General features: G+C 33.4%; 1 protein-coding gene across 4 annotated transcripts in view; it reads left to right on the top strand.

The window, feature by feature from the left end:
• The window catches only part of LOC123016307 (histone-lysine N-methyltransferase MECOM-like), a 58,455-nt gene that overhangs the window by 20,600 nt on the left and 15,260 nt on the right, over positions 1–22,595 (top strand). For 2 of the 4 annotated variants that reach the window (XM_044416620.1, XM_044416622.1), the window contains exon 2: positions 17,890–18,281. In XM_044416620.1, coding sequence (XP_044272555.1) covers positions 17,890–18,281 — 392 coding nt within the window. Of the gene's footprint in view, positions 1–14,593; positions 14,731–17,889; positions 18,282–20,259; positions 20,343–22,595 lie in introns of those variants that run through there. The other 2 variants (XM_044416621.1, XM_044416623.1) reach the window with 2 other exon arrangements.

The raw sequence follows: 22,595 nt of genomic DNA, 5'->3' as shown, positions 1-22,595 counted from the left end.
ACAACATCTATTGTGCTGATCTTTTTCTAAAATTAAAAACAGTTGCAATAATTGAAAAAAATGTGTTTTTGAGTACCTAAATATAATGATCTTTTTTTTAAATTCTTGTTTGAAATTTGAATGTATAGGTATATTAAAATGTTTTTTAATAAACATTTGTACCAAATAAATATAGACATAAAGGCTGAAAAATAAGAAAAAAATTTACAAGCTTGCTTGTAATTTGACAGATTTTTTTTCCATTAATATACATTTATGTTTACTGCGTTTTTTTTTCTTAGTTTCCTTTAGTTTTACTAAGAGCAAAAATTAAATTTAGATTCTGTTTTTGCCCCACAACCATTATTTTAGAACTGCTTTATTAAAAAAATCTATTTGTAAGATTCATTAACCAATTTCAGTTAGGTATATTTTTTTTAAACTAAAACAATTTTTTAACATTGGGCGGTAGAGAGTAGAGACATAAACTCAAAATACGATTATGGATTGATTGGAAACAATTTTAGACTTGACGAAGCTTTCTGAGCTTTTGGGAATGTTCTGACTTCAAATATCTGAATATTTTTTATTTATTATTTGTTAGTATTTTTTACAACTCAAAATTAAATAGACACAGCAGAGAGTTTAGGTAAGAATATTTTTGCTTACATTTCCATCGATTAGAATAAATTAATCAAACTCGTCTTTAAATCAGCCTTCAATTCTTCACACATCCGTTACTCTGTCACCTCCACCACTGAAATTAATTCCCTCGAAACCTAACATTGTTTGAAGACCTATCGATCCCTGTTTTTCCCTTCAGAAATTAGCATTTGACACAATATCGTATCGACTTATCATAAATTCATGATAGCGTCGATGAATAAGTGTGTTAATATTTATGGGTCGATCGCTGCCCATCTCCGCCTAAAATAACAACAAGTTAATTCCATTTCTGGCTTAGGCAGTGACAATGGCAGTTGAACCCTTGAAGCTGACGACGAGTTTCCGACTTAATCCCTATGGTGTTCGCGTTGTTAGACATGGGGTGTATCGCGTTATTATATCCATCAAACAATTTGGCATCCTGTGTGAAATGACGGGAAGTAAACGCGGCACAGTAATGCCCCAGTCACGTGCCGTATTCTCTAAATTACCACGGGGTCGTGTTCAAATTGTCTCCTGCCAGAATCACATCTATGTGAAAAATTGATGATAATATTGGAGCTAAAGATAAGGCGGTCGGATATTAAAAACCAAACGGACAAACTAATAAAGTCGGCTGAAATCGATTTTCAGATGGGTGCTCGAAGCACCCATGAAAAAACTCATAATTATTATTTATGTTTAGCTTAAAAAATTAATTTTTTTTCTTGGTTGACCAAAGTGTGTTTTTTCGTAAATTGTTTGTCGATCCCGCTTCCGGTATGAAACGAGCTCGCTTTTGCAACAATTTGAAAAATATAGTAAAGTTTAAAACAGCGTTTTGTCGAGTTCAATCGCAACGTCAATTCCAGTGATAAACCTAATTTGCTGCGTATCTGCATTTTGAATAAACCACTCGAATGTGACAGTCAATTCAAAGTTTATAAAGTGACCATTGGCTGGCCGTCAATATGGACAGTTGAATGCGCGTATGCACAGCTAACTTTGTGCTTTGTACGGCCACGGTTGGTGACTCTGTTTGTGACACGTGGGATTTCGACCGCAACGCTTTGAACTACATCACAATTTACCCCACTCGTCCATAAAATTCGACATTTTTATACTCCTGAAAAACTCCTGAAAACTAAATGCTGAAATTGTCAAGGCCGTTTTGCATGAGAAGTCCTACGGCTGAAAAGGACCTTGTTGATGTCGATTCATCGCAGGAAACCTTATCGACGTTTCGTGATTATCCGGAAGCTTCAAACAGCACTCTAAGTTGTGATTAGTGGCGGCGAGGGTGCTCGTTTGGTAATTTAGATAGGATCGAAGTTGTCTGTGAAACAACCCCCTAATTCAAATACACTCGTAACGGTGTAACCACCTCAGAAATTAATTCCGCTGCGAATGGATATTGTTTGCAGAGGGATCGATCCCGTGCCAAAGCAAACAATTTTATTCAAGAGGTTCAGCCTAATTAAATTTTTACCTTCTTTAATTAATTCAATTTTACTTTGGTTTTTAAACACACTGTACTTAATTACAGAAACATAAATTAATAAATTAATTATGAAAATTTTTAATTTGTCTATTTTGAAATAAATTTTTGTAATTTTCCCTGTTTATATTTGTGTCTCTAGTTTGATTTCATTATCAAGTCACATATCATGCTTTGATTTCGCCACAGTATTGTTCCTAGATTCATGGAAATAATCGCTCCGTTTGAGGTCACATTAAGGGAGATTGAAATTTAAAATTGCATCCCTTCGGACATTACATGCATTCACACTTAGGGTGAGAATGGGGGTGACTTGATGTCGTTTACCCTCTATTTCATAAAGTTATGCGACACGCAGTCGGATACATTTTCTAACAGAAGCTTTGTATACCTAAATCTGAAGATTACGACGAAATGCACTGGCTGGAAAGGGAGTTTTCAACCCCTGTGCTCGTTTTTTGCTCGATTATCTTGTGGCAGAGTTGTTATTTTGAACAACTGCTTAAAACCGGTTATAGGAAAATTGAGTTTATTTTTTTCTGATAATGCAATGCAATCGAATGATAAAAATTCCTGGAAGTAATATAAGGTAAGTGATACTATTTCTTGGACTGACTCTAATGTTGCAAATTTCTTCTTCTAAAATATCTAATAACATATAAAATTTCTAAAATTAATTATTTGTATGACCTCGAAAATAATGGTTCAACTTTAATTTTTTCCTACTAAAACTCTGATTTATACGTCAAGTTCGACAAAATAGTGTAAAAATATTTAAAACGACATTGCATAAAATCGTCTGCAAATCCAAAATATCATAAATATTCCGATAGATATTGCTAATCCAGTTCTGGAAGATCTTGGTAAACATTAACTTCATTAGATGCTAGAGTGTCAAAAAATGCTGTAATCAAATAGAAAAAAAAATTAAAAGTCGTTTGATAATGATTGAAGAAGATTAAGAAGACAGGCATCAAGAAGAGAAGAAGGCAAAGACAAACCCAAAAAGACAGTGAAGGTTGAAAAAGAAGTCAAACTGACAGACCCCATAATGATAGAATATGTTTTGTAATAGAAGCAGCCAAAAGAAAAGAAGTAGAAGATGTGTTGAAAAAAATGTTGTTGAAAAGATTTTATTTACTGCAAAAAGCGGAAATTTATTTTCAATTTTTGTTTACTTTAAGTATTTGAATTTCCCTAAAAAATACCATTACTAAGTGCAGGGATAAAATCACATCAAGTAAATGTAATAAAGTAACTAAAACTTTATGAGGATAAAAGATCTGCATGACATCATTTTCTGATGTATAATTTCTACAAAAATTTTGTGTATTTTGATTGATAGGTACAGATGACATAAGTTTAGGAATTCTATTTCATTTTTTATTAATTTCTAACTAGATACAAACTATTAACATCCTAAAAATGTAAGAAGACAAAGAAGTATTCTACAGTGCCTGTTAGTAATTAAATAAAAAAATTATGAAATGTTTTCAAATAATCTAAATAGTATCATAAATGCATTCAATTTTACTGTACTACGAGTGTTTATATTCCTATTGTTTCGGAATAATAACACTCAAATGAAGAAGTATTATTAAACGGAGACATTTACGTGGGAGTTTCATTAAAAAGAAGATTACGATTAAAATTTATTTACAAAATAAGCGTCTTAAAAGATGAAAAAGTCTTACTTTTTGTAAAGCAGTCGATAGTTTAATTAAATTGATGTCTTTTTCGTAATTCCATTTATACAAATAAAGTGGCATTAAATTAGAAACTTTTTTAAATATTGTATATTTTTCATTTGATAGAGACAATTTGCTGATCAATAATATTGATAAAATCGATGGCAATTATACGCTATTCTAATTTAAATTGTATTACATTTTATTATTCAATTGATTTAATGGCAATTTATTCTGGAACCATACATGTAATGACTACTTTTCTGCTAAATTAAAGAGTTGTGTTTGTCTTTTTTCAATTAGAAATTCTGATAAACTAACGACGTTTTTGAATTATTTTGTATTTATTGGCACTATTACAAAATAGAGCAAATAAGATTTTGTAACTAGATATTTATTATCTACTCATGTCTTTTTTTAGGAATTATCTATATGTATTAATTTTTTTAACAGCTTTATTGATTGCCAGAACAATTACATCTGCAATAATTAGAACTTTAGACTTTATCTTCATATCATGCAATCATCACTAAAGTCGTATGTTTTGAAGACATTTTTTTTTAATTTAATAAATATTTATTTATTTAGTCGGTTATAGCACTTCTGTTCTGGCTTTCCTAGAAAAAATCGTCCAAAATTCCCAATAGATAAGAGTTTAATCGACCTCAAAATATCTTTCGCCACTGATTAAATAATACCTACTATTTTTGGCAAACACCTCTTCCTATCTAGTTTCGCAGAACCGTTCATTGATAAAAATCGCCAACACTTGAAAAAATTTCAAACAGTCGTCACGTGGCCTAGAAGGCCTGAAGGGTCGAGCTTAACAAAGCTCGGCTGAAACACTCCCTCAATTATTAACAATTCGCGATCCACTCTTGTAATAGCGCGCGGTTACATGAGTGCACTCATCAAGTGAGCTCGGGCAGACAAATGAACGATGCAGATGGCGGAGGAGAGGGCTAGAGTTCGGTTTGTTTCACACATTTAAATTAGAAAAAAATCGAATTTGGAGATAGTGGTGTTTCTCATAGTTTTTATCATGTTGGCTGGGGCCGTTATCTCTGTTAATTCAATGGGAGCAGGCTGTGTCGGTCAATGAAAAGTAGTTTCCATTGATATTTTTTAATTTTCATTGATAGTTTTGGTGCTGATAAAGTTTATCAATCGATACTTGTCCAAACAAAATCTAAATTTGCATGAGTAATAAAGTTAATATTTCCCTGACACTTGCTTTATGTTCGCTCTTAAACAAAGAGAATCTGAATGAAGAATTCGGTTTAAGTCACGTTCAGGAATCAGTTGATCACTAGTTATGACTTGGCTTGGTTTTATGATCCTTTCAGTCGAATACAGGGCCGGATTATCGTCCTAATATCGTGATAATTGCGTTGCGAAATCTCAAGTGATAAGTCACTAGCCCCCCTATGGATGAACGGGACGGGTAATAAACCGAATTAGATTACTCTCGATTGATAAAATTTTATTATTTGTTGTTTTTTAAAGGAATTGAGACAAGCCCGACTCTGACTGTGACGAATTATAGCTGATACATATTTTGGACGGCAGCCATCTCGTTTCGCATTTATTATCCTCGGGAAACAAGTCCGAAATAGAATAACACGCCAATTGAGCATTATTACGAAATAAAATCTTCCGAAAATTGTAGTTTGGTAGCCGTGGGGAGGCTTTAATAATTCAGATTGTGTACCGTGGAACAGATTGGTGGCGTCCGATGGTGGGCCTCCGGGCTACTATTGTAGCATAAATATTTGTTATCAGTTCTTTTAGTTTATTAAATGATTAATGAATAGTGAATTATTGATTGGGTTTTTTTACGGTTCTAAGAATTGATACGCACTTAATAAAGTTTTATCGACTTTATTAGATTTTATCATGCTGTTTGAGGTGGAAGTTTTACACAGTTTTTTATTGTTTACTTATCTTCCTTGTGTTGCAACGTGGTGTCTCTGGGGGGGATCTCTATAATTGGCACTATCTGTTTGTTACAAGATTCTTATCAATTGATTTAGTTTTTTTTATTGAGGATTGATGATCGCAATTTGCACCTGATTGAACTGTTTGTCTCAATTTTAAACAAGCTCTAGAGTTCATCTTCAATCAATCTATTTATCTATTAATATTTCTATACTTTGGTTTTAAAATTATTTTTATTTAAGAAAAAGCGTTCCTTGCCGAGCCCGAGCTTGAAATCTCTCCTGCACCCTCTCGAGGGGTCAAAGACGTGATAAATCTCAAATGTAATTTTATTAAACATATGTTGCTCGTCTTTTTCGCATCAAATCGGCCGTTTGTTATCTGTAGTAGCTGGAGGGTGTAAGTAGGAATCGCGATAGCACTAATGGATTTCCATCATTTATCTCTTCCTCTGACAGTCGGAGGGTCAGTGTCACTGTTACGAACCTTCGTAACGAATCAATTAGACTTATAAATTCCAACCGGTTGTAAATAGGCATCTGTTGGTCGTCGAAGAACAAAAATGGAAAAGTGTTATTGTATTACGACGACGTATTATTTCAATTCGATTGCATTTAGAGGCACGCGCAGATGTTGGCTGCTGCGAGGGGACGCGACTTATAATTTATTGAAAGGAGTCGCGTATGCGAAAGAGTAATTTATTAGAGTAATACCGGAGAAAGTTGAAGACAGATAAAGTGGTTAACAGGGAAAAAATTGGAGGGTTTGATACGGGCCAAAAGCTGATTGTGTTATCGCTTCCGGTAACCGTGTGATCACTTTAGAACCGGAACTCACTCGAGGATGTGCTAATTACGAGCTAGAAGACACTTTCTTGCGGTTTGATAAATAGAAATAATAATAGTAAAACAGCAAACTTGGAGGGAAGTTGATGGACTGGTCCAGAGTTTCGTTCCTGAAAATAGCACTTTTACGAAAAAATAAATGTCATTCTGTCATTTAGAAGTAACATGATAAAATAATAAAGTGTTATATTTGCCAAAAATTATTTGGGCAAAAATTTTGGTTAAAAAAGTTGCATTTCCATTTTTTCTATGTTTTTTCTTTTTTTTCTTACCTAGTACCCACATGATTGTGTTATGCCAAGAATTTGTTTCATTTTTTTGTTGATATTTAAACGTTCTAAATTATTAAGAAATTACATCTTCATTACTTTTCCTGTTGATATTTACGATTGTCTTTCTTTATCTACCTATATTAATGAATATGTTATCAATATTCTTTCTCAATTTCCGACAATTATTAATTTGTTTAAAAATGTATGTGTTATCTATCATAAATGGACTTCTGTTTTTACTTTTGTTTTTTTTTCTCAAAATTTCACAAATAGATTTTTGTTATGTGCTTAAAAATTGCATTTTAAATAAAATTTTTAAAAGAAAACCCTTTAAAATAATTTTTTGTATACTCTCCCGAAAACAGTTGTTTTAGGAACTCATTTGATACATAAATAGCTATTATCTAAAAAACTACTGATCAGTCGCTCTTCTCAAATTTTGCAAGTTTTTTTTGCAAGTTTAAAAAGAATATATAGGTAGTAGATGACTTTTGTTTGCATAACTATCGTTATTACCTACACATACTTACTTTCTTTTCGTTAGCAGCTGATAAACACATATAACTTTATCAAAAAACAAATAAATATTAAAATAATACCTACAAGTTATTTCACTTTGTAGATGTTTATTTTCGATTTTCCAATTTCATAAAAAAGATTCAGAGATTTTCTGAAACTTGCCTAGGATTAAGATGTTCTGTCAATAGCAGCTTTTGCAATTTTTGTTAATTCAGGAAGTGTATTACACTGCATTACTTCCTGAGACACTTTTCTCTTCGCTTTTTTTGCAGAATTTCGAATTTTTAGTGTTTGCACACAAACTGAAATTGTCAAACAAAATTCAATGTTGCCAATGTCACCATACTATGAGTCGTTGATATTATTGTACTAGTACAATTTTGGATTTGCATTATTTAACGTCTTCGTTCTACACCGCGCCGTCACTGAGGTGCAATAACAACAATTTTGCTATACGCTTGAAAAAAAAAATAATGAATCCACTGTAAAAAATGTGTTTCATAGACAAATATCGGATCTGTCAAAAAGGCTGGACAGGCGTGATATGAGAGATAAATAGTCACACGCAGAAAACGATTTTATATAAACATGATTGGAGCAAATCTTAAAATAATAAAGAAAAATAAACTCAGTTTAAGAACACCTTTTTACCTTAGATAGCTTTTACAGTGGTGACCTAAGAACTTTGAAATAATTAAAAAAAATTAAATAATAATTAATCTGTTGCGTTGCTCGTAGTGCTAAGCAAATGTTGCAATATTTACTAGCACACAAACTCATTTTTTCAAAGGTATTAGTTTTTTTTTTAATTTGCAAGAATTAATTTTATTAGTTTTCTCATATGTAGTTGAGCGTCAAAATTATTCTCTTTTTAAGGATTCATTATCTATTGCTAGGTCTTTTCATGGACTTCAAGCGGGTGTTACACATTAACTGAAAACACAATGACTAAAAATTCGGTTATTTTTATTTCTCTTTGGTGATATAATTTTTAAGTCTCTCCGACCTTTTTGACACATCTGATATACACTTATTAGTATACAAAATGATAATTGCTCAGTAATAAAGTTACTATCGTTTAATATACAGGGTCGCTAAAAAGTACGGATACAGCTAAATATTTTCAAAACGGTTTAGCAGAGCACGTTGAAATTTGGGAAACAGTTTACCTATTTTTTGGTCAAAGTTCAGGCAGCAAAGAGCTTACGATAGATAAAGACAACATTTCCAAGGCTAAAAAAAAATACATTTTTCAAAATTTAATTAGTTCGATATTTTTTTTAAAAATAAGGTATGGATGTGTTTGTTACATCACAGAATTCATAAAAAAATGCTTTTCTTAAAAATATTAAATTTGACGCTTCTTGACGTATAAAAAAAAATCAATCAATGATAAACATATGAGGCAATGGAATTTAATTATTTTTAAACATTTTTTGAGTTCAACTGATTCCCGTTGGCGCTTTAATCTGGGGAAATTTTTTGACACATCCATTTTTTTTAGCTTAAAGTGTTCAACCTCATAATATCAATTCTCGTTGGCAATCTGGTTTTGTTGTATGCTTTCTTCCCAGCTTTTATTAATTGGGTTATTTTTCGTTAATAATTAAAAATCATTCAGTTTTTTCTTAGTAAATGCCTAGGCGGGATATTGATACATTTTATTAAAAAGGTGGTGGTTTTTATACCTAATATCTACCTGCATTCATACTTTGTAGCGATCCTGTATAGTTTTACTGCGTAAAGTATAGTTAGATATACTGATTTTCTTAATGTGCACTTTTATACTAAATAAATTACTATAAAATACTGTGCGTGCTTTATTACTTATCACTAGCTATTAAGACAGAGTTAAGAGTTGTATAGACAGTTTAAAAATCGAGGTCGTAGTTTAAATTCGGGCGACCGGAGGGAGGCTGAGATTTTTAAACTATAAAACTCGTGTTGTCTTCAAGATTTTTTGCAACACTAAAATTGAATCAGAAATTGTTGCAATTCTTACCTCACGAATGACACAAACGATGAAAAAGTACGTGAGAAAGACAATGACAATTGCAAATAGTGGCAGACCGTTCCGGATATGACGTAATAAACGTAGTCATAAATAAAAAAAACTTTCATATACGCGTCTAATATACATGCAAACACGGTGATAACCCCATTACAGCCGACATATGCACCCAAGGGGAGGAAACCCCGTATTAGCATTCATCTCCTTCTTTTCCACTAGTGCAACGAGATGAACTGCATATAGGATGATCTATTATGGGCAAACATAGTGAAACGTCACACAGCCACTAAATTTACTATTTAGGGTTAAGCTTACATGTCTCAGAACAATACCAATGACATTATTGTTACACATCGCTTTTTAAAAGTTTATCTAGAGACGATTTGCATGTCAAAAAGGCAGGTACAAGAAAGGCAATTTTTTAGCATAAGTCAACCCGAAATCCAATACTTTAAACCTTTTTTTGAGAAAAAGAAAAGAAAAAAATTGCGTGAGAGATGGAGAGGTATTCTCATGATTTGTGGTGTTTTGATGGTTAAACTCCAAGAGTTGCGACGGTTGAGATTAAATAAAAAATAAATAAGGGTTTGATTAAGGGTTAACAGTGGCAAGGATAAAAAATACAAGAACTATAAAAATTTTATTTTTCAAAAAATTCGTTATGTATTATTATTTTGAAATTTTGACACATTTACAAAGATGTCAATGGCTTTATATTTACACATCTTTTTCTGAAACTCAATAGCAGATTTGCATGTTAAAGGATAAGTCAGTTTTGTAGAATAGAAAATTTAGTCGAAATATAATACTTTACCAATTTTATGTCGGTACAAAAGGAGACAAGAAAATGAGTTGAGGATATTCATAGATGCCCCTATTCATAAATTATTTATATTTTCATAAAATATTCTTAGGAGTTTAACGGTTGTCATTTTTTTATTGAATCTGTTTTGAATTAGATAATTAAAACTTGTTCAAAAATTGTGTTTTTGTCAGCAACCCCTTTCTTGCAAAGAATCATCAATTTCTTCCACTTAAAAAAGTCATCAAAATCGGTTAAGATTTATTCGAATTCCCACAATTTGTGCATTTGTGAAAATTTCGCGTGTCATCGGTGTTTCACGCCTCTCATACCTGAAATTTCTTTTCTTCCGTAAAAAAATCAATTTCACACGGTCACCATACAAGGGTTAAGGATTTAGCCCGTTTCACCCTTTTCCAATCTCGTTAAAATTGTATAAATCCGGAAGTAACCGCAGCGTAACCGCTTTTAAATAAGAATAGACCCTCAAACCCTTTCTTCCTGACAAGATCAGGTAATTTTCACCAGATTTACCCTTTTGCGTTAAAAAAATCCATCGGATCGCTTTAAAACTGGTAATCATCACAATTACACTTCATTGTTGACGAGTAACGGAAGAGTTTTTGGTGGAGTTGTCGAACTGGAATATTGTAATTATAAATGTGAAAAGGGAAACGTCTTGGACCCTTCAAAAGCAGATGGAACCCGCAGAATGTGTAATTATAAAATCCGCAGCGGGATACTGAAGCATCAAAGTGTTAGAAAATGCGGCAGCAAATTCAATTTCGCATTAAAATGGCGCTTTGGAGTGGTGCCATCGCAGGAGGCGCCCACCTACGCACCCTCGAATGTTTTGGAACAGCGACTAGATTTGAAGTGAGGTGGCACTCCCGCACTCTTTGATTTTGCGACACTTGCTTCTGACAGGGCGAAACTCTTCAAAGGGCGACAAGGGATGATAACGCAAACAAATATTCCAAGCGACTGATTCGCAAATTACGTTTTCAACACTTTACTAATCGTAATTTAAAAAACAAAACTATTTATTACTTTTACATAAGATTGAAAAGAGTTGAAACTTGCAAGAAATAAAGAAAATTATCTAAATGGCATATTATTTTCCAAGAATAAATACTTGCAGAATGTTTTGATGTTTTTAAAAATCTGTATATATGGAGGAGAATTTGATTTTGAACTATAGTAAAGAAAAATGTGTATTTTTCTAAAACAGTTCGTCTGGTTGAATTATCGCTGATTATCAGCATTCCCATTCCTCGTGCGAGTCAATAAAAGAAACCCTCCCGCCCCCATGACAGATCTCTATAGTGCCGCCTCAACAAAGCCCCGAAATAGATGGCCATGTCTTATCTAAATGCGCTTTAAACTCGGGACCATTGCATTTAAATTCGGTCATTTGGCTTGGCCGGAGAGTCCATCAGGTCTCGGAATTCCCTCAGGATGGCGAAAGTTCGTTAAATCGCATCATAATGAGCGGTTCGCGCCCCCCGACATATTTCGCCTTTTATAAAGAGGCCACAACGACATCGTGACTCTGATCTGATCGTATTCAGTTCCGCTTTCTTCGAGAAATAAAAGACTTCCGCGCACCTTTATGCTTCCAATTCATCAAGGGAGGCCACTAATAATATGTTGGACTCGTTGATCTAGAGTGCGCCTACTGTGCATTGTCTGAGGGAGGCGAGACGATTTTGTTTCTTATGGACGAGGGGCTTCGGATCGGGACGGTTTCGTGTTTAACGTATTGATGTCTCGAGTGAGCTGCTGTTTGATTTTATAACCTCTTGATTCCGATTAGGGCGCTCTGGGAGGCTTCAGCGACGTTATAACACACGATGGGACGGAAAATTGACCAAAAAACGGTTGGATTCTATAATATATGTATGACTTCAACAGCCAAAATGCTACAGTTGGTGAAACTCCAAAAACAGTTTTTTATTTGATTACATCTACCTAAAGAAATACGATTCTCATCTAGCAAGAAACCATTTATTGAAATTTGACTTTAGCTTATCACGGCAAATAAAAAATCAAAGTTTGATCAGATTAACAGTTAAGAATTTGGTGTGAACATCACACGACTTTCCTTATCCAACTTATTTGGAAAACATTCTTACGGTGTTGGAAATCAGAGTAGCAAACCTAACGTTTGCGTAATAAAGTATATTTCATGATTCTAAATAATTTTTATCCCCATCAATTTATTTATAGCATCCTCAACCGTATAATTTTGATTTTTGGTTTTTGCGGCCGAACGGTGCGATCGATTTTTACTAATTGTTTCGTGCTACGTCCCCTTGCAACAAACCAAATTTCAAGTTTCTAGCTCTTATCGTTTTCGAGATATGACTTTTTTGGTGTCTTGAAGCTATAATTCGTCCAGAAATGTAAAAATCTGGGTAGGTCAAATTTCAGCCGATTACAATACTTTCCTTATAGGATAAGGAAAGTAAAAATACTATCGTTTATTCACCAAAATTGATAATCCATCAGAAGACTATTCAAAATAATATGAAAATTTTACCCGTGGTTATTTTATTTAAAGCCAAATTACAATCGGTGTATAGTTGGTATAGCTGCAATCCTCGTATTTTTTTATTTTTTCATGATTTAAATTCATGTGATTAGACCAGAAGTTAAAATTTTTCTTGTAAATGTTGAATAAGAGATAATATTCATATTCAGTGAGCGGCAAAATTATAAAATAATTTTATTTATTAAAACTGAAAATGTTTTGTTTAGACAAAAACTTTCAAACAGGTCAATTTTCTTTTTAAAAATACAAAATTCTCAAGTTCATTTAAAATTGTATGTTTGTTTTTTGTTGATATTATTTCACTTTTTTGATTTTTTTTTTCGAGAACTTTATGTAGGTAATATAATATTTTGGTGTTGTCATTTCGACAATTAAAAGATCTATTGAAATGGCTAAAAAAATTAGGGGTTTTTAGTAAAAAAAAATCGATGACATCATTACCCAAAAACCAAAACGTGTAAAATTTGAAATCAACTTGAAAATTGTGTATTTAAAAAAAAATGAGCATTTTTGCCAAAATAAAATATTTTCAGTTTTAATAAGATTATTCCATAATTTATTAAAAAACAGCTTTTTCTTGGTAACTTTTTGATGTCACAATTAACCTTAAACATAATTAACCTTTTTTTTTTACTTAATTTGACATTTACAAATTTACATAACTTGGTTGTCTTTCAGTTTTTTTTAGATTAACAAAAAAAGTTCTATATTCCTACCACATGTTCTGCTAACAACGAGTCGTATACTAAAATTAATTAAAACAGTCTAAGTCAAAAATTGAATAATATTTAAAAAAATAATTGCTTTTATTTTGGTAGGTATAGTCGTGATAATTTTCAGATTAATTTTCTGTAAGAAAATTTGTACCTAATTTATTTTAGTGAACCAAAAAAAATCATAATGGAGGAAAACGTATGTGAATTATTTTAAAAATGATACTTTCGACGTCCATCTAGTGACAAACCTTTGTACCACCTATGTGATGTTGACTGTATAAATGTTGTATGCAGTTCGTGAGAACTATGGAAATTGTGAATGTCAATATTTTAAGATCTGTCTACCTACAGCAGCGTTTTTACAAACGTGTTTGTTTAGAGACATTTTTATTAGTATTAGGTATACCTAATTATACGTTCAAGGAATTATAAGCTACTCGTATAAATGATAAATTTTCATTACGACAAATGATATGCGTTGCGATATAATCAGCGTGTATGTTGTGTTTGTTGCACCTTGTATTTTGCTTCAATTAGCTTGTTTTAAAGTAGCGATATCAAAAAAAAACCTGGTAAAAGTGGACAAACTAAATTACACAAATTGCTTTCAGGTTAATTAAAATTGTAATATTCTTAGTAGCATGCAACTTATTTCTCAAGAATGCAACACAAACTACACCAAACCATAAACCATAAACTCCTATCATGAAAAAATCCATAAAACTGATAACAAAAGCATGAGCGTTTAAATGCGGCCCATAAGACACACATAAAAAGGAAAACAATCGGACATCAATTTAAATATAACAAATATGTCTCCATTTCAAAATCAATTAAATATCAATTAGATGAGATCGACTGGGGTTTTAATGTCTGATTGTGTTTTAATTTGCCACAAATCGATTTTCTTTTTTAACAAGTGACTAAAGCGCAGCATCCTCAACCTGCCATCAACGTCAATAAGACTGCCAGTATCACAGATGTAACCGAAAAACAGGGTGGGGGTTTATCCCGTAGGATAGCCCGGCCTACTCGCCCCACCCTAAAACACGCCCCATGACAGGAGAGTCCCGGATCCTGGAGCATCCTGAAAGTCAGTGTGTTGTCGAATCGAATAGAGTTGACTACTGTTAACGTAACGTATAATTTTTTAAACAAATTTTGACTTTTGAAATCGATTTCTTGTGATGAAGTGGTAGTTTGATGGGTTTTTGTGACCAGTGAACTTTGCGTTACGTTTGATGATTACCAAAATTATGACAGGTGCGTATTTTATTTATTTAGTAAATTTAGATTATTGCAATCAATTTTTTTGCAATTATTTCGATTGATTTTGTTTTGATTTTACTTAAATTTATCGGTGTGTATAAAAATGCGTCGCTTTTAATTAATTCTGAGACTGCATTTAAGACGGATTTCCTTCGATAGAGCATCGACGTTATCTGTTGGTGGTTAATTTGGACTGAAAATTAACCGCTAACCGCAGAGCTTAACTGATGTCTTTTCATCCTGTTAATTAGCAGCTTAATTGCCCTAATAGTGTCCAGAGTAAACAATACGGAGCAGCACATGTTTCTGCGAATCACGTAACATAACCTTGCACAATAGCAATATTTTGTGCAGGACTAAACAATATGTTATTGTTATCTTAACAGGACAACGACCTGCTTGCAATCGCAGGATCGTGCTCCATCTAGATTTTGAGAAAGGGGAAAAAAAGGCAAAGGTGCTGAGTTGCAATAACATTATCGCAGTTTTTAACGCAAACGAGAGAGCTTTTGAATTCTTTTACAAATTTTAGATTAGATTTCCGAACAAATTTATTTAATTTGTAAGCTCCACTTGTGCTACAAAAATATTAGGGGTTTATTGAAATAACAAAGTTCAAATAAAAGAAGTTTCAATAGTTTTGAATAAGATAACAACATATCTGGGAGCTTAGCTTATCATGTGGGTATTTGTCTTTTTCGGCTGACCTTCAAACATTGTTATTCTTTGCTTCTACCTGTTGGTAATTGTTACCACATTGTCATTTTTCTATTTCTATACATGGTTTTGCTATAAATGCTGCATAACTTGCAACTGAATATTTCAAAAAGTGTCACATTTCAAGAACTCGTTCCATTTAAATGACCCAAATAATTTTGTACTGCTTTTATAAAGAAAAAGTACATCACTAGTCAATGTTTATTTGTATTACAAGGAGGAAAGTGCAGTTATAAATTTTTTGTCATTATTTAGGTACAACAATAGTTTTCCAAGTTGATGCGAAGATTAATGTTCAATTTGTCGGCAAAATAATGAATTGATTAATTTAAATATGAATTAATTATTCGTTTATAAAAATTTGTCTTGTTTTTGCATATTTTGTTTTCTTAATATTTATATCAAATCTTGTAATTTTATACTTTGTATGTCAATAGTATTAATTATTATTATCAGGCATAATATAAGTTTGTTAATGCCAGAAATTTAAAGTTAAAACACCTTCTCTAATAGATGTGTTTTTTTGTTATTCTAATTTCTCTAAATGAAGTATTACCACCAAAAGTAGGTAGGTACCTATAAGAAAATTATTTCTATAGTTATTTTAGATTTACCTACCTAAAATACGAGAACCTATTAGGAAACGATTCAAGTTGTTATTTATCAATAAATTCTCTTCTAATTCGGATTTCTGATCAGGTTACGCTTTACACAAACGTGAGCCTAAAGAATTTAATTTTTTTTTCTTAAGGGCTGCTTTTCGTTCAGATTTACATATTTTTTTATGTAATAATAATTTTTTACAGTTTACCAGGGTGTTTAAGAACTCGCGCCCCAGAGAAAAATGGCATGTATTGGTGGGATACCAGGAACATGGAAAAAATGTTAAAAAAATTCTGTCTATAAAATTTTTGAAGTTATGAGTGTTTAAATTTTACACTTTGACTCTATTTATTTTTGTTGGAAAAATAATTTTTTAAGTTTTTTTCTGATACAGGCTATTAGAAGAGGAAGCAAGGAAGCTGTATCTTAAATTTAATGTTATTTGTGGCTTTTATTGGCAAAATTTTTGTTCCTTCACTAAATAGTTATAAAAAAATATAAAGTCAAAAAATAAATATCAAATTTTTTCACATAAAATGTTTTAAATATTTTTTCCTTGTTTCTAATATTTTATCTTACTTGGCATTTTTCTCCGGGGCGCGTGTTTTGATATACTTTGTATAGAGTTATTTCCTAGAATGCAGAAAGAAATTTTTCCAAATTTTTCGTTGTTAATAAAAATTGGTTTTATTTTTTATTTTATATATTATTCTCTAGTTGATTAACCAAAAATTTTAAGAAATAGATATTACCTACCAAGATACGGGCGCCGTCGCCGCTTCAACAAAATTTATCAATGAAGGTTATAGGTAGTAACTATATTTTTATTACTGCTGCTTTTACCGTATTATGAGTATTGGAAAAAATATTGTATAACATTCATGATTATTTTTATTATTTGTGTTATCCACACACAGAATTTAGATACACTGTAAAACTGGATAAAACTATTTCTTCTCAATAGCTGACGGATATGCTGATGGAATAGCCTGGTGGTTGCTCTTGTTTCAGATTTTCTTGAGCAATTTTGTTTTCTTTTACGAGTTCTTCTGTCATTTCGGCATCCTCCCCGTGCAGGTGCATGTTTACATTACAAAAGTAGCTATGGTTGATTGCTAATGAAGCAAGGACAAAAGACTTGCAGACGTGACGTCACGGTAATATAATGATTGATATTGTTGTAGCATGGATCCCATTCATATCTCTTGGTTATGAATACGAGATATGACTTTTCGGAAATGTACGCATCGTCGCAAAAATTTCACACTTGCTATTGTCTTTGGTGTTTAGTCGCGCCGGACGTCTCTTCAAAAGAACAATGCCAGTTTATAATAACTCATTTTTCTCTTTTTGACCGTTTGTTGATAAACAATTGTTCGGAAACAGATACGTTTTTAAATCTAATCGCATGACAAATCGCGGGAATTCCCAGAAATACTTGGATTTTGCTTGAAGAAGATAAGTAAAGGTGCAAAATTATTTTTGCTTGTCTTGGAGAGATAAGCGGGTTTTTTTTATTTCAGAAGGAATTTGGCATGGCAGTGCTAACTAGGAAAGGCCCTTTTACGGTTTGTTTGTGCTGATTATTTCGTATATCGGGCCGAGAACACAGGTTTATAGTTCTCCTAAACCGACTGTTTGAGTAGGATTACCGGTGCAATCCTAATGATGCCGCAGTTCTCATGTTTCGGCTATTCCACTGTGATTTGAGACACAGCTATCTGTCCCAATATTGACACAGCTAACACACTTTTTCCTTACTGAAATGACGCAAGGACACGATTTCCTCAGCTCGACCGCAAGCAATTTTCTCATTCCTATGTTTTCTTCCAGAAGGTAGCGAAGATGAACTAGAAGTCTCCGAACAGCCTCAAGAAACCCACATGGACTCCGTGATGGTCCCTCCCCAGCACGAAACCTTCGACCTCCTCAAACCCTCTGATTACTCCTCCAACAACAACCTCGACGACCTTCCCAACAAACTCACCGTCAAGCCCGCCGACCAACTCTACTGTGATGAAACCCTCAAAGCGTTCAACGGCGTCAAACTGGACCTGGTGTACTCCAAATGCCGCGAGGTGGTAGCGGCGTCCGGAATCGTTCCTTGCGAGATCGACCTCAAAGATGGAGTGTTTGCTAAGGGCGTCATTCCTAAGGGCACACGCTACGGCCCGTTCCAGGGCAAGTGGGCCGGAGTCCCACAAGATGCGCGTTTCGCCTGGGAGGTGAGTTTTTCTACGATTTCACACCCCAACGAGCCGGGATTATAGCGCCCTTATTTTAGTAAATGCGTGCTTTATACAAATACTGGCAATTCGCACCCCTAAATTGGACCGACCCCAATTGATCGAGTAACCGGAGATTGGTATAACTGCCAAAAGTGTTATTTTACGTGTTTAGAGGTTCTTGAGTTTTTGGGTACTTGAAACAAGCAAAGAGCGAAAGGATGAAGGAAACCTTAAATGAAAAACGGTTTTATTAATAAATATTGTTTCACTGATAAGGACGATTTCTTTAAATTAGATTTATCAATGAAGTAAATAAATGCATGAGGTGTGCAGATTGAACGGTTGATAATGATAACAACTATTTACTTACAACAATAATGTTATGTGATCATGGGGGGCAGAGATAAAAGGATTATTTTACAGATAATTTATTATTATTTATTAATTGAATTGTTTCTAACTAATGGAATTACAACGCATTTCTATTATGCACCAGAAATTCATTAAATCATTATTTTTACTTCAATATTTACTTAAGTACCTAAATATTAAAATGAAGTCATGTCTTAAGTAAACTTAGGAGATATGTACAATATTTTATCTCTAATCCAGGTTATCTAATTTATTTGCGTTGTAGAATCATTGATGCCTTCGTCTTCAATTGATATTTTATAAATTAGATTTGTAGCTTAAATTTTGTTTAATTAAATATAAAAAAATATTCTCACCAATGAACTCTTAAAAAACAGTTTCTCGTGTTTGTCATTAAGCTGAATTTAAAAATAATTAGAAGTATTAGATTGCGTGATTGTTTATAGATTTATATTTAATTTTAGTGCACGTGCAAGAACTTATTAATTTTGGAATTATCATTAGTGTAATTTTTCAAAATTTTGATAGAATTGTAGAATAAGGATAGATATATTCTGAAAAAGTCTCTAATCTTATCATAAAATTACCCAAATAAGCTTTAGTAAGGTAGGAAGATTTACCTTTTAAGCAGGAGTAAATTAATGAAATTTTGATGAAAGTAAAAGAAATATACGTAAAAAAAGTAAATGCCGGTTATATTTATGATATGATTTTTGATCATAACATTGATTAAAGGGGAAAGAGATGGATGATATATAAAAGACAATGAATAGAGTAAAAATTAAAAAAATAAGGGGTGAATGGAGTTGAGCCAACATTTGTTATATCAAAATCTACATTCTTAAAGAAAATGAACTGCATATAAACAGATTTGCGTTAAAAATTTTAAAAATACTTACTTAAATTGAAAAAATACCTAGTAATTAAAACGACTAGTGATTCGTCTAAAAGTACATTATTTGTGTATTCAAAAGTAAGAATGGATTTTTGTTAGTTTAAAAAATTGTCTTAAATAAATGAGGAAATAAGGAAAAATGTTAGTAGATTCAAAATATAGTCTATCTCTCTCTTTTTACCATAACCTTAGTACTCATATTTAATATGAGAATCTTTATTTTCTATGAGACTTAATGTATGTTTTGCATAAAATCAGTTGGAAAATATCAGGAGGTCAAATTGTAGTTGTTTTGTCAATACTAGTATCTAATGTAAAGATAAGGCACTTTTAGAGTAGCTAATTATGTAACCAGAGCTAACAACCTGAGCAAAACCTGCTCAAGTTACCCCAGCATTTTTGCATAATTACTAGCAATCCATCACGGCTTAACCACTTGGGATGGTTTTTTAATGATGCAAAATGGCCACACCTGTGTCGTACCGGTTCAAATAGCGTACCTAAACCGTTTACAACCCTAATTGGCCCAAGGACCTAAGCCTTCATTCTGTTTACGTCCATCTCCGTGTATCCTTTGGCTTATCCTCTTTTTTCGCACCGATCCTGTCAATCACCGGTACCACCTGGATTCATTCAGTGGTAATCTTGGATATTATCAATCCATGAGCGTTATTTATTGTAGATAATTTCTATCACTTAATCTTTGAATGGAAATATAAGCAAGCGTAAATTAAAATTCTTTTTAGTCTGTCCGAGTTTGTGTGGTCATGGTCATCTTCAACGCAAGTCAGGTATTGTACTTTTTTTGCTTATTAAACTCGTCTCCCTTCTAAGGTCAAGATGGGCAAGGGAGACTCAATTTTTCTATTGTGATATAATTGGAAGTACAAAACATGTCAAAAATGTGTCATGCGACTTGACCGGGGACAAACATGTTATTCGGAAGCTGGGGAAACGGAAATCTTGCGATTGATGGCTGATGGACAATCTGTGGGAAAAATTTGCATCTGGGGCGATTAGCATGAAAATGCGAATTTGTCGGAGCTAGTTTCGGGGGTTTGGCCGGTTTTTCGGGCGGTTGGAATTTTGATAAACTGTGGCGATTTGTTAGATGAGCCATTTTCCATGCAGATGCTGCATAACAGCCCTTTGATGACCATCCGACCTGACGCGGAAATTTTTTACCCTCCGGTTTCATACATCATCGTTCCTTTCAACCCCAAAATAATGACTTAATTTATCTCTTTTAATTGTGTTCATTCGTCACTGGTTATTTTGAGTAAAAATAAGCGACATTCCGTCACGAATTCCCAACAATACCGTGCGGACCCATTCATGGTCTATTTTATGTCAGATTTCGGCGAAACGCAAAGAAATTTTAAGATGCTACCGTTTTACCTATTCGACCAGACTGTGACTTTTGTGAAGCTTGGACAAAGCTTTCGGTCACAGTCTGGTTCCGAGGATGGGAATAAGTGATCATGGGATAGTTGACACCTCCGAAAGGGCCGCCCGTCGTGTCTAAAGTGACGTCTACATGGTAAAGCTCTATCCCGAGGGCTTAGCCATGCTCACATCTCTCTTTGTTACCATAATCTGGCCGTAAAATGGAGCGGCTGATTTTTCCACGCCACGTGATTTTTTCCGCGATGTCTAATTGGTCGACGCAATTAAATACTATGAAGTTTTCTGAGTGTGCATTCCCTCGTGACGCGGAAAAGTTGGCTTTCGAGAGAACCGAAGCGGAAAAACTTCCCTCTCTGTGTACATTTCAAAAATTTAATATTGTGCTCACCTAACTCACCTTATGAAGTTCATTAATTATTCGTGGCGGAGAGACGGGGAAGTTTCTTTCTGTGTTGTGGAAAACGGAGGGAAATTGGGCGAGAGTTCGACGCGGATGCGGGAAAAATCATGACAACTCATGCGGGAAATTCGCAGCTGACTTCCATAAGCATCTTTGAACATTGATGACTTATGGCACGAAATGCGCCGGGAGGAAATTAATTTCACGGAAGATGGGCGACGTTTTTATTAAAATGGGAAAATTTCGTCTTTGCAAAATTACACCAAGCATTGTAAAAAAACAACAAAGTATTAATGAACAATTTGTGTTATTTCACATTGTCTAAAACTAACTAAAAATAAAAGCATTTGACCAATTTTTGGTGTTCTTATTCTATAAAAAAATAAAAATGAGGAATTTTGAGCAAAAATGAAATACTTTTAATTTTAATGTTTAGGTAGTGTTTTGATTTTTGAGATTTTCTCAGGCATGGCACAACTGCTAAAAGAGAAAATAGAAGACAACAAACAAACAATATAAAAAAACTCAAAGAAACCTATTCAGAAAAATGGCAAACCGTCTTTTTCTGCCAAACATGTTAATTAATCCCAAAGCTCCATCCCCTACCTGCTTGCAAATTTTCTAAATCCCTCTCCTATTCACATCACTGTGACAAGACATCCCCTTTCCAGACTCTCGCAAACATATAAACTAATTCTTTTTTGTGAAAAGACACAGAAAAATCAATCAGTGTCTCCATTTGGGTCACTTTTGTTACGCGAGAACAGATGCATCACTTCAGCTGTCAATGCTTACAACCCTCCAGTTCATCCATCTTCGCTACCCATCACAAGCCCATCGGGAGTACTTTGATGGGTGTTTGTACCGGACAACTTTCAATAGATTCGATCAATACGGCAAAGAGCTTCCGATATGTACGCGTTCGACTGTTAATAACCCGATTACTCGATACCTTTCCGCAAGTTTTGCTCGTGAAGAAATCTTATTTAGGGCGAAGGGTGAGCGGAGGGTTTCGCACTTCACTCTGACACCTTTGAAAGAGATACCAGCGATTGTTATCTGCTGTGGGCTACCTACTGGTCACTGAATGGCACAAAATTCCAATACATAATAGCCGAGGATGCTGAAGGGACCATTGGGGCATAAATTTTGGCAAAAACTGATAACTTGAAACTGATTAATTGCAAGGTATAGAACAGATGAAGAGGTTTTCAGGCAATAATAATAATAATAATAA

The sequence above is a fragment of the Tribolium madens genome, unplaced genomic scaffold, assembly GCF_015345945.1.
Source record: "Tribolium madens isolate multiple individuals breed KSU strain unplaced genomic scaffold, Tmad_KSU_1.1 Scaffold_1;HRSCAF=32;Tcas5.2_LG8, whole genome shotgun sequence".
NCBI lineage: Eukaryota > Metazoa > Arthropoda > Insecta > Coleoptera > Tenebrionidae > Tribolium > Tribolium madens.
This window is presented reverse-complemented; position numbering and strand designations above follow the sequence as displayed.